Genomic DNA, 12,805 nt, shown 5'->3' with positions numbered 1-12,805 from the left:
GTCTTCAACCGCTGTGCTTCCAGATCGCCAAAGTACCCCGGTTATGGGGTAATGGGTGCCCTCCTTGTCTCTATGGTGGGAGCCCCTAGGGAGCTGAGGGGCCGCCTATCGCCAGGCTGCTCTGCACCGCCAATGGAGAGCCCCAGCCTGGGCTGTTGCAGGGTGTAGATATGCGGGTATGGCCGCAGTGGAGCAGGTGGAGTGAGGGGCTTCACTACGCACTTCGCGCCACGCTCTCTCTCTCCGCCGCCCAGACCCCCTCACTCTCACCCATGCGTCGCTGCACCCAGGTCGATGCTCCCACCGTCTTCAGATATCAGGGCAGGGTCGGGCAGCGTCTGTGGTGAAAATCTGCAGTGGCCCCCCGTGCGGCGGCGCCAACGCCAGGCAGAGGTGGGTCAGCTGGAGCCTTAAAGTTGAAGGCTCCACAACTGTGGGTCCCGGCCTCGGAACACAGTGAAGGCCACAGCTATGAGATGGTGATTACTCCTCAAATCCGCCAAAACCATGCATCGGAGTTGGCGGGTTGGGCTCCTCCGTCATTCCGACTTCAGGGGCTGCAGTCGGGTGTCACTGATAGTGTCTCAGGATAGGTGAGGGCTAAAACGGGCGACGGAGCACTTGGACTACGCAGCCATTTTCAGTCCGTGCTTGGTCACGCCCCGATAATGTCATTAGTGACGTCATTAATTATGTAACTTAAGATGTCATAGAACACCTCATGAGTGAAGTCATGTGTGAGGTCATAAGCAGTGCATGGCAGGGGTGCATGTTATAGGTAGCACTTCCAACAATAACTGGTGAGTTTTTGTGATGTTTTCTAATTCAAAATGTTAATGTTCACACTGACATATTCACTTAAATATAATGTTACTTTAACCTTGGCTTTTTCAGAGAATTTCTATTTTTTTTTTAAAGCAAATTAATTATGTTTGAGGGTGTATGCATGGTAGAATGACTTTATAATATATGTTGTGTTCTGACAGTAAAAATAAAATTATTTTCTTTTAACAAAACAGGATATGGTTTGCAAATCCTTTGTAACATGTGTGTGAGTATTGAACAAACAGAAAACTATTTAATAGATATTGTTTATTTGCTTGGGTATTGTAACTGATTTCAAGACGTCCCCAGCAATATTTTCCTGAGGTGTTGTTACTCTTACGATGACAGGTGTGTGTAGTAGGGTGTGTAGAGGGACTGGCCTTTCTGCTGAGACCTCTCTTTGTAATGATAGGTGCAGATAGCATGGTGTGGAGAGGGACTGCACTCTCCTTTTTAATCTCTCTCCCAGATGGCAGGTGCGTGTAGCAGGATGTGTGGAGGGACTGGCCTCTCTGCTATAACCTCATCATGGTAGGGTGTGGGGAGACACCTGGCTTATCTTTCAGACCTCTCTCTCAAATGGCAGGTGTGTATAGTAGGGTGTGAGGAGGGAATGGCCTCTCCGCTGAGACCTCGTTCTGTAATGTTAAGTGTGCGCAGAAGGGTGTGGGCAGGGACTTTGTTCCCCTGTCAGCGCTCTCTGTCAGATAATGGATGTGCATAGTAGGGAGTGTAGAGAGACCAGCCTCTCTGCTGAGACCTCTCCCTGTAATGATGTGTGTGTGTAGTAGGGTATGGAGAGTAAGCATGGGCGAATTTTGCGAATCTCGCGTTCGCGAATTTTGCGGATTTGCGAACTCGCAATCCGCAAAATCCGCGAATTCTCGCGAATTTGCGGATTTTTTTTTTTGTGTTCGCGCGGGTTTCTGCCAGTTCGCGAGGGTTTTGTACAATTTCGCAAAACGCGAACTTACCTGTCGGGTCGCAAGTTTCGCGAACTTGTTGTTTCTACGTGTCCAGCCTGTTTGGGACACTCTTCTTCATCACTGCCACTCTCTGTCACCACTGCCACTCTCTGACTACTCATGCCACCTTCTGGCCCACCCATGCCACCCTCTGTTTCATCACAGCACCCTCTGGTTGTCCAGTCAGTGTACATTATTGTGGCAACGCAAGCACACCTTCCCTGCCTCAAGTGACCTGAATTAATTTGGGGCTGATTAATGTGTCACAGAATATTTTTTTAGCTGGCACCTGCTTCCTTAGCGCTTCCTGATTATTGATCTTTTGCACTTGCTAAGTGCTTTCATTGTTGCAAAATTAGTTACAACACCTGCCCTGCCCCAACTGACAATAATGAATTAGGGGCTGATTAATGGATTTGAACCTCCAGCCTGGCTCCTGCTTGTCTCCCTTAGCTGTAATTCAGGACCTTTGTGGCATATGTGTAACTATTCTGAGGTTCAGAGCAGGGTCACATAATAGTTGCAACTGGCAACTGAACTCTGGAGGGGCCCCTCAGGAAGCACTACAGGAAATGGCTACTAATGATGAGCCTGAACTTTTGAACCTGGTAAGTAGTTTCAGTTTTGCTAAGATCGTATTTCTGCAATTTTGCGCTTATTCGCGGGGCGCAAAGTTGTACTGGGAAGCCGCGAACTCACGCGAACAGTGCGAGCAAGCCATGAAATCCGCTGCTCGCGGATTTGCGGATTTTGCGGGAGATTCGCGAATCTCGCGGATTGCGAATTTACTGAAAATCCGCAAAATCCGCGAGCGAAACGGATTTTCCGCCCATGCTTAATGGAGAGGGACTGGGCTCTCCTTTCAGACCTCTCTCTGATGACATGTGTGCATTGTAGGGTCTGTAGATGGACTGGTATCTCATTTCAGACCTCTCTGATAAAGGGTGTGTATAGTTGGGTGTACGGATGGGCTAGCCTCTCCTTTGAGCCCTATCTCTTAGATGAGGGTTGTGCATAGTAGTGTTTGTCGGGGGGGGGTGCAGTCTATTTTTAGACCTCTCTCTCAGATGACAGGTGTGTGTGGTAGGGTGTGTGGAGGGTCTAGCTTCTCTGCTGGGATGTCCCTCTGTAATGATAGGTGTGCGTAGAAAGGGTATGGGGAGGGACTGGGTTCTCCTTTCAGACCTCTACCTCAGATGATGGGTGTGCGTAGTAGGGTGTTTGGGTGAACATTAACTCTACTCACAACTCTTCTTGAACCAATGAGCAGAAACAGAAGAGTCTGATAAACACCATACAGTAACAAGTGTGCATAGCAGAGTATATTCAAAGATCACCTACTTCTTTCTACTGTTCACAATGCCATCGAAGTTCGTAGGATTGAAACCTTTTGGGGGGGAATAGGAATTAACTATCTATTCATCAGATTAATGAAATGAAAAAGGCACTTATAAAGCGCATGGCTACCCTGAGGCCTCCCAGCGCTAAGGACCTGTTGTAAGAGTGTCCACTTTAACTGGATGGATATAAAAGTGTTTTCAGCTGCTTACGAAAAGCCAAATGGTTTTCTTCCAATTGAATGTGGTCGGGGAGAGTGTTCCATCTTCTGGAGGCCACGTATGAGAAGCGTTGGCCCCCGCTTCTGGTCCTGTAGATTCTCGGGATACTAGCCAGTCATTTATTTACAGAGCGAAGAGCTCTGTTGGGGTGATATGGGGCAATGATAGACTGTAAGATTGTCAGGCTTTTCTTGGTCATGATCTTATGAGTAATGCAGAGGACTTCAAATGAAATCCTCTCGGTGACAGGCAGCCAATGAAGAGAGGCTATGGCTGCTCTGGCTGACTCTCTGCAGGGAATATTCAGAAGCATTCTAGCTGCGCAATTCTCGACTACCTGGAGTCTCATTATTGTGGACCGTGGTGATTCAGCATAAGCATGGGCGGAAAATCCGTTTCGCTCGCGGATTTTGCGGATTTTCGGGAAATCCGCAATCCGCGAGATTTGCGAATCTCCCGCAAAATCCGCAAATCCGCGAGCAGCGGATTTTGCTCGCACTGCTCGCACTGTTCGCGTGAGTTCGCGTGAGTTCGCGCCCCGCGAATAAGTGCAAAATTGCAGAAATACGATCTTAGCAAAACTGAAAGTAACTACTTACCAGGTTCAAAAGTTCAGGCTCATCATTAGTAGCCATTTCCTGTAGTGCTTCCTGAGGGGCCCCTCCAGAGTTCAGTTGCCAGTTGCAACTATTATGTGACCCTGCTCTGAACCTCAGAATAGTTACACATATGCCACAAAGGTCCTGAATTACAGCTAAGGGAGACAAGCAGGAGCCAGGCTGGAAGTTAAAATCCATTAATCAGCCCCTAATTCATTATTGTCAGTTGGGGCAGGGCAGGTGTTGTAACTAATTTTGCAACAATGAAAGCACTTAGCAAGTGCAAAAGATCACTAATCAGGGCGCACTAAGGAAGCAGGTGCCAGCTAAAAAAATATTCTGTGACACATTAATCAGCCCCAAATTAATTCAGGTCACTTGAGGCAGGGAAGGTGTGCTTTGCTTTGCCGAAAATAATGTACACTGGACAACCAGAGGGTGTGGTGATGAAACAGAGGGTGGCATGGGTGGGCCAGAGGGTGGCATGAGTAGTCAGAGAGTGGCAGTGGTGACAGAGAGTGGCAGTGATGAAGAAGAGTGTCCCAAACAGGCTGGACACGTAGAAACAACAAGTTCGCAAAACTTGCGACCCGACAGGTAAGTTCGCAATTTGCGAAAGTGTACAAAACCCTCGCGAACTGGCAGAAACACGGGCGAACACAAAAAAAAAAAATCCGCAAATTCGCGGGAATTCGCGGATTTTGCGGATTGCGAATCCGCAAATCCGCAAAATTCGCGAACGCAAGATCCGCAAAATTCGCTCATGCTTAATTCAGCATAAAGAGCATTAGCGTAGTCCAAGCGGGAGAGAATTAATGCTTGGACCACTAGTTTCTTGGTCTCCCAGGTTAATAGCGGAAAAACTTTCCTCATCATCCTGAGCAAACCAAAGCAGCATCCTGCAACCTTCTGTGCTTGAACTTTCCTGTTTAGCTTATTGTCCAGCCAGACTCCTAGACTCTTTATTTGATCTTTGGGGGTGGGTGAGGTGCCCATCAGTTAGGCCAAATAGGAGTGGACCCCTCTGGAAGAGGTTTACCCAGGAGAATTACTTCTGTTTTTGCTCCATTCAGTTGCAGGAAGGAGTGTTCCATCCAGGCTGAGATATTTTTAGGACAATTGGCTAGATTGTCTGGGTCATGTCCTGGTTGGTTGAGGGTTACTATCAGCTGGGTGTCGTCCGCGTATGTGACAATTCGGATGCCAAAGGGCTCAACAATTTTGGTCAAGGGGCTCATATAAATATTAAAAAGGGTGGGGCTCAAAAATGAGCCCTGTGGCACCCCACAATTCAGGGGTAAGCTTTTAGAGGTGAAGTTTTCCTCAAAGGCCTGGAATGAGCGGCCATCAAGGAAGGCCTCCAGCCAACCAAGTGCAACCCCTGATACCCCTACCTCTCTAATCCTAAAGATAAGCAGGCGATGGTTAACGGTATCGTAGGCTGCACTTAGGTCCAGGAGGATAATAGCCGCCGAACCTCCTGTGTCCATAATGTTTCTGGTTTCCCCAGTGACCGCGATCAAGGCTGTCTCTGTGCCCTGCTGGGGTCTAAACCCTGTTTGTGTGGAATGAAAACAGACGCTCTCTTCCAGATATGAAGCCAGAATCCCATTCACATATTTCTCTGTGATTTTTGCAATTCCTGGCAGCAAAGAAATGGGACGATAGTTGGCGAACACGTCTGGGTCGGCTCCTGTCTTTTTCAGCAGTGCTCTGACCATGGCTTGCTTCTATGAAGATGGAACCTTGCCTGTGCTTAAGGATAGATTGATGAGTTCTAAAATGTTGGGGGCGACTATATGAGAGACTAGATTTAGGACGGCAGGTGGAGCCATGCCTTTGGAAGATCCTGACTTTAATTTTTTCAGAAGAATTATTAGGGAGTCCAGGCCCATGGGAGGGAAGGCTTCTAACATGGTTGCTAATTGCTCATTATCCGTCTGAGTGAGAATAGGCGTGGTGGTGGGTGAAGGAAAGGTTAGGTAGATAGATTGAATTTTTGTATGGAAAAATTCTGCTAAGTCGTTACAGCGTTTGAGTGTATCAGCTACAGGGGGTGCTGGTGGTGCAGAGGTAGTGATTGTTTTAAAAATCCTAAACATTTCTCTTGGGGCGTTGGCGGCTGAGGAAATTTTTGTTTCATACTATTTGACTTGGGTTTTTCGGATTTCCAGTTTATACAATTTTACTGCTTCTCTGTAGATTTGCTTTTTTTCTTTCGAAATTGTTTTCCTCCACTGTCTCTCTGTTTGTTTACACTTAAGTTTAAGTTCTCTAAGGCCGTCTGTGTATAATGCTATCTTTTTTAAGCCCTTTTTATTGCTCCTGAATTTCTTGGGGGTCATCATGTCTAAAGAGGCTTCAAGCCAGCCGTTAATCTCTAGGGTTGCTGATTCAGGGTCACCTATTAACGTTGGTCGCGTGTTGTTAAGAATGTCTGCCTATGACTCTACAGGAATCCTGGACCAATTCCGTCCAGGTTTTTTTATGGAGAGCTCCGACCACTTACTGGTCCAGGTAAAGGGTATTAGATAGTGGTCACTCCAAGGTAAAGGGATTGGGCTATCGACTATTAAGTCGGCTTTGGTGAAAATAAGGTCCAGCAAATGACCTTTGAGGTGGGTTGGGCCATCCACTTTCAGGTTAAGGGCTAGGGCCCCTAGACTGTCAACAAATTCCCCTGTGCTGGAAGAGGAGGCATCATCAAAGTGAATGTTTAAATCTCACAGAACCGTGAAGTTGGACAGGGAGCTTACTGCATTGGCTATATTCTCTGGAAGGTCAATATTAACCTAGGTTTGGATAGATAAGGACCCCAGAGAAGGTGCTAGTTTGTGAGAAACCGATAGCGAAGGAGACACTTTCACACTCACAGGTCGACCCCTCTTTTACGCGGCAGCTGAGGTTGTCCCTATGTATAAGAGCGAGACCTCCTCCTCTGTTACTTGGACGGTCTTGCCTCATTGTGGAAGAGCCTGGACAACCACTGGATCTGAGCAGTTGTTGAGCCAAGTTTCCGTCATAAAAATACATCAGGTTTCATTTCCTCCAAGACTAGCCTAATTTCAGAGGCGTGTTTGGCCATGGACCGGCAATTAAGCAGGAGCATTTTAAAATTTTGTGTCAGTGGAGGGGTCTTCTCATATGGGTTCTCTGCATGCAGGACTAGAGAGCAATGAGGGCATTTATTTTTTTTAAAAGGGGGTCCAAGTTTATGGTGTCTTGCCTGTATACCTCTGAGGCCAATTAGCTTCGAGGTCGTATAGAGGCGGGATGCAACCCTCCCGAGAACCAGGGGTTGTGGTCCCTGGTCTTGGTCGGGCGCATCCGCTGTGCGCCTGTCTCATGCTGGGTTAAGTACTGACTCCCTGCTGTCTAGCGATCACATGTCCGACGTGCCAGGGGGGTGTGTCAGGCCGTGCGTGTCCGCCCTCCACTCAATCAGCGTCAGCTGTGGTGGACCGGGGTCGGAGCACACAAGCCTGAGGACAGGTCAAAACAAAGTACCTGGTGTGAAATGGTAGCAGCAACACAGGTAAAAACACAGTGCAATACAATTTTAAAAGCAGAATTGTATTTTTAAAAACAAACAGCGCTAGCAGCACTCACAGTAGTCCGCTGCGCGCCTGTCTCCAGCCCGGTTAAATACTGACTCCCTGCCGTCTAGCGATCACACGTCCGACGTGCCAGGAGGGTGTGTCAGGCCGTGCGTGTCCACCCTCCACTCAATCAGCGTCAGCTGTGGTGGACCGGGGTCGGAGCGCACGAGCCTGAGGACAGGTCAAAACAAAGTGCCGGGTGCGAAATGGTAGCAGCAACACAGGTAAAAACACAGTGCAATGCAATTTTAAAAGCAGGATTGTATTTTTAAAAATGAACAGCGCTAGCAGCACTCACAGTAGTACTTAGCTCTTGCACACTTCCTTACAAAACAACTACCACAATATGCCTTCCTACTAATGGAGTGAATGGAGAACTCATCTACTCCTTTTGACATTTAATTATCCTGCCACAGTCCTGTGACATTGTAAAAAATACTTTAAGACAAAATAGTTTTCCTTTAGAGACCTCCTCTTTAAATCTAGTAGACCAGCATGCCTATCTGCTGTAGCCTTCTATAAATATGTTATTTCATTTGCACATTACTTCCAATTCACATTAAACATTAACAGCAGCTATGTCATTTCTAACATTCTAACAGCCAGATAATCAGAGTGCTTGCGAGACTTGAGGGAGCGTTTTGGTCTCGTCGGAGCGTGCATGGTCACAGAAAAAACAGGACTCTTGAGCAATTACAGGGCTCCAATTATGATTTTGCACTGTCAGGGGAGGCTTGCGGGCCTCTGGCAAACCCCAACTGCCAAAATATATAGTTATTTGTTATCCTTAATATATATGTATATATGTATCTATCTATCTATCTATCTATCTATCTATCTATCTATCTATCTATCTATCTATCTATCTATCTATCTATCTATCTATCTATCTATCTAGATAGTGTGCATAGTAATAGTTAGGATTGTGTTTCCATAGGAAATGCATTTTATGTGTGGCTAATAACTTGGGTATTGTTTGACGAAACTCCAGTTATCTTTTTGCATAGGTGCTCTTTTTTTGTCTAGTTTGCACATGGAAAGTTTGGGGATGATCCTTCAAGCATGGGCTAATAAAAAATGGGGGTCTCAAAACATATTGGGCCCGATTCACAGAACTAACTCAAGACAAAATCCTAAACGTACTACTTTTGTTATTCACAGAAGTTAGGATTTTGTCTTAAGTTTGTCTTAAGACAGACTTAAGACAGACTTAAGTTAGGATTTTGTCTTAAGTCTGTCTTAAGACAAACTTAAGACAAAATCCTAACTTCTGTGAATACCAAAAGTAGTAAGTTTAGGATTTTGTCTTAAGTTATTTCTGTGAATGGGGCCCATTTTGTCTATTCATTTTCTCTCCCATGCTTATTTTCTTTTTTAAGCCCCCTGGGTAGACCAGGCCTGTTGGAAACAAATACCTACATTTTGGGGAAAGGGCCATGTGTGGCCCCCTCCCCAGGCCAATTTTGGCCTGGAGGACCCCATTTTCTGGGGCTCAGTACTAATTTCTGGAGGAGGGCATGCTGCCCCACCTTCCCTTGGCCGTTTTCAGCCCTGAGGACCCCATCCCCCCGGGGCACCAGCGTATTGTAAACGGGGAGGTGGGTACATGGCCCCCCTTCCAGGACTGAATTCAGCCCAGGCAGCCACAGTTATATTTAACTTATGTCACTAGTTATAGTTACTTGCAAGAACCAACAATAACTGGTGGATTTCTGTTTTTTTAGATTTTAAAATGTTACATTGTTACTGAACATTTCACCAACCTGTAACGTTACTTTTACTTTTTGTTTTCTCATTGAATATATATACATACAACTAAGGTCCATTTAATTTTGCAAATATCACTATTATAAATTCCCAGTTTTGGATCTCAAAATCTGAAATATGTGAAATCTGCCTTAGTAAAGGAGGGCTACAATACAGAAATGTCCACTAGTAAGGCAGCACAAGTGAGAAAGTCAGCTGAGAGTGGTGGTTTGAGGTCATCCCACAGTAGTTGTCTCTGAAAAAATTGGTGGATACACACAGACCCAACTCACTGGTTTGTAACGTTTCATAAAACCTTTGCAACCAAGCTTCGGTCCTGCAAAATGTCAGAGTTAAGGACAGGTGAAGTTTGACCCAGTAGTGTTTCGTAATCTCTCAGCATGGTGCCTCGATAATTATCATGCAGCTTGTCAGAATCTTTGCTTGGTAACATAGGGGCACAGCACAATGCTTGTGAGACCGCCTCCGACAGGTCGCTGGTGTTGTCCCACAGAGTGACAGCCCTTCCAGCCGCATTGGGGTGCAGGCAGTCGAACCCTTGTCTGTCGAGGGACCGACCGCCGCCTCTGCCAGGAACTGCTGATCCTGACGGGGCAGCAGTTGGTGTCATGATCCTGAATGGAGGCGGTGCCTACTCAGGCATGATGTCAAGATCACAATGTCCATTTTCCACAGCCTTTTTATGGTTGTTCCACTGCCATGAAAAGGTTGTCAGAAAGGAACTTTGGGGGCCCCAAGCAGGGTTCCTGTGGGCCACATGTGGTGCCTCCCAAGCACCCATGCACTGTGTGCCAGGCATCACATGGTGCCTGGCATGCGGTGCATGACTTATTTAAAAATATCTTATTCTACTGCAGCTTGTGCTACGGTCCTTTTTCCGTGCCACAGCATAAGTCTCAGTAGAAGAAGGCATTTCTCAATCACCTACATGGCGGTCTGATCAAAATATGGCTGGTGGTACCGCTGACTCTTTGTTGGCTGGGTGTCAATCCAGCTTCGATTGTGGTCGGATACTCACCCGTCCGCCATCATAATGAGCCCCATAATCTCAAAGATTTTGTGAATGAAAGTGAGCTGGATGTAAATATTCAAAAAAATAACCCCACTTTGAATTTAGATACACACCCTCTTCTCAGCCTGGTCTTCAAGGGCTTATCCAGCTTGTTATCCATATTCAGTGCTCTGAGGTAAGGCCTGCAAGAAATATAGTGGGTTCAGGCTGTCAATGGTAGCATACAATTTGTCCCGTCCAGAATCCTCCTCTTGTTGCCTTCTTCTGTACATCTTAAAAGGTTTACTTGCTGAACTCTGTAGAAGGTGGGGACGTATTCAAACGATTTGATAGTGCATAACTCATCTATGAGGAAAAAGGTACGGGGAATACTACTCTTTCTTTGTCCGCTTCAAACTTCAGGCTATCAGAGATCAGCACTCTGAATAAGGGTCCCTCAGGCTACCAGGGCTCACCTCTCTGAGTAAGGGTCCCTCATGCTACCAGGGCTCATCTCTCTGAGTAAGGGTCCCTCGGGCGATCAGAGCTCACCTCTCTGAGTAAGGGTGCTCAGGCTATCAGGGCTCACCTCTCCGAATAAGGGTCCCTCAGGCTATCAGGGCTCACCTCACTGAGTAAGTGTCCCTCAGGCTATCAGGGCTCACCTCAATGAGTAAGGGTCCCTCAGGCTATCAGGGCTCACCTCTCTGAGTAAGGGTCCCTCGGGCTATCAGAGCTCACCTCTCTGAGTAAGGGTGCTCAGGCTATCAGGGCTCACCTCTCCGAGTAAAGGTCTCTCAAGCTATCAGGGCTCACCTCACTGAGTAAGGGTCCCTCAGTCTATAAGGGCTCACCTCAATGAGTAAGGGTCCCTCAGGCTATCAGGGCTCATCTCACTGAGTAAGGGTCCCTGAGGCTATCAGGGATCACCTCACTGAGTAAGGGTCCCTCAGGCTATCAGGGCTAATCTCATTGAGCAAGGGCCCCTCAGGGTATCAGGGATCACCTCTCTGAGTAAGGTGCCTCAGGCTATTAGGACTCATCTCTCTGAGTAAGGGTCCCTCAGGCTATTAGGACTCGTCTCTCTGAGTAAGGGTCCCTCAGGCTATCAGGACCACCTCTCTGAGTAAGGTGCCTCAGGCTATTAGGACTCATCTCTCTGAGTAAGGGTGCACCAGAGTTAAGATTCTGCCTACTCTGTCCTTTACGTTGTGCATTCAGGGACCTCACGACCGGTAGAAATTATAGCGTAATGCTTTCCATGCCAATTTGATCTCAGTAATTAGACCAGTAGTGTGAACTTGGAATAGGAAAACACCATCCTCTGTGAGTTAAGTTTTGTAGAAATAATGCAAATTCCATGATCATCTAAACTCACCTGCACAGGTAGAAAGCATTCACAGGTGTGCCTTGCTTTTCTTTGCTGATGCCTAATCTACTCTTTTAATTTATGAGATGGTAACCTGTTCATTCTTTATGTTTTTTAAGAGGCCTTTAGGCACATTCCCGGATGAATATTTTACAGAGGAAGAACCCAAACGGTGCATCAAGGCCTTCCAGAAACGCCTGTCCAAGATATCAGCCAAGATTGAAGATAGAAACTTATCCCTGCCTCTCAAGTACAACTACCTGGACCCCAAAGTGGTTTAGTAACCAACTGACTGCAACTAACCAACTAACTAACCAACAGGAACCTCCTGCGCTTTCACACACAGCCAAATAACAATTCAGTAAATTTTATTTCCCGTGCTCCACAATCCAATCATCCAGTCAGCATGAACATCCCACGCTCCCATCCACAGCCAAACAACCAGCCAGCACCCCACACTGTTCCATTATCTGACCAGTCAGGTAGCAGCATAATGTGATCTTGATCCAAGTCGCTTCAACAGAAGGTCAAAGGTCTGCAGTAGACTGTTGTTGCACTAGGTCAAGCCTGGCACAAGAAATGTAAAGCTAAGGGATGATGCCACCAGAGAAAGCAAGGCATGTTACTTATGAATGAGAAGTGATTGACATCTGGCATCTTCCAAAAATCTGCCTTAGAGGAACCTAAAAGATGAAGAAACCAACAATTTCCACAAAGTTCTTCAACAAGGTTTAGCCAACACTAACTCGCAGAAAGAGATTAATCAAATTGATGCCGACTACTCACCATTTCGACCAAAAAAACAAGCCAAAGTATTGTGAATGCAAATGTATGCACCTTAATATTCATTTGTTTTCCATTTTAAATCTTTAATAAACAAACTTTGCAGTTAGAGAGGTTCTCATAAAATGTGCCCTCTTTTCTTATAACTATGCAGAAATGTGCACTTGCGTCCACTTGCCTTTACTGGTGTAGACCGATGACGGAGAACATGTTATTTAGGGTCTGTGCCAATAATTGAAGTGAGAGACATAAGAAAAAAGGCTAGGTTCATTTCAAAGTCACTAAAGAACCAACAGAAATTTGAGTATGCCTCTTTCACCATATTGACAAGTACATTGCTTAAGGGAG

At 46.3% G+C, this 12,805-nt stretch overlaps 1 protein-coding gene across 1 annotated transcript in view; it reads left to right on the top strand.

Annotated features, from left to right (window-relative positions):
* Positions 1 to 12,566, top strand: part of LOC147678096 (hydroperoxide isomerase ALOXE3-like) — a 436,539-nt gene extending 423,973 nt beyond the window's left edge. Inside the window, exon 14 of the mRNA XM_086945960.1 lies at positions 11,794 to 12,566. Coding sequence (XP_086802086.1) covers positions 11,794 to 11,955 — 162 coding nt within the window. The 3' untranslated portion in view covers positions 11,956 to 12,566. The remainder of the gene's footprint in view (positions 1 to 11,793) is intronic.
* The last annotated feature ends 239 nt before the right edge of the window (positions 12,567 to 12,805 follow it).

Source organism: Lissotriton vulgaris, chromosome 12 (assembly GCF_964263255.1).
Source record: "Lissotriton vulgaris chromosome 12, aLisVul1.2, whole genome shotgun sequence".
Taxonomy (NCBI): domain Eukaryota; kingdom Metazoa; phylum Chordata; class Amphibia; order Caudata; family Salamandridae; genus Lissotriton; species Lissotriton vulgaris.
This window is presented reverse-complemented; position numbering and strand designations above follow the sequence as displayed.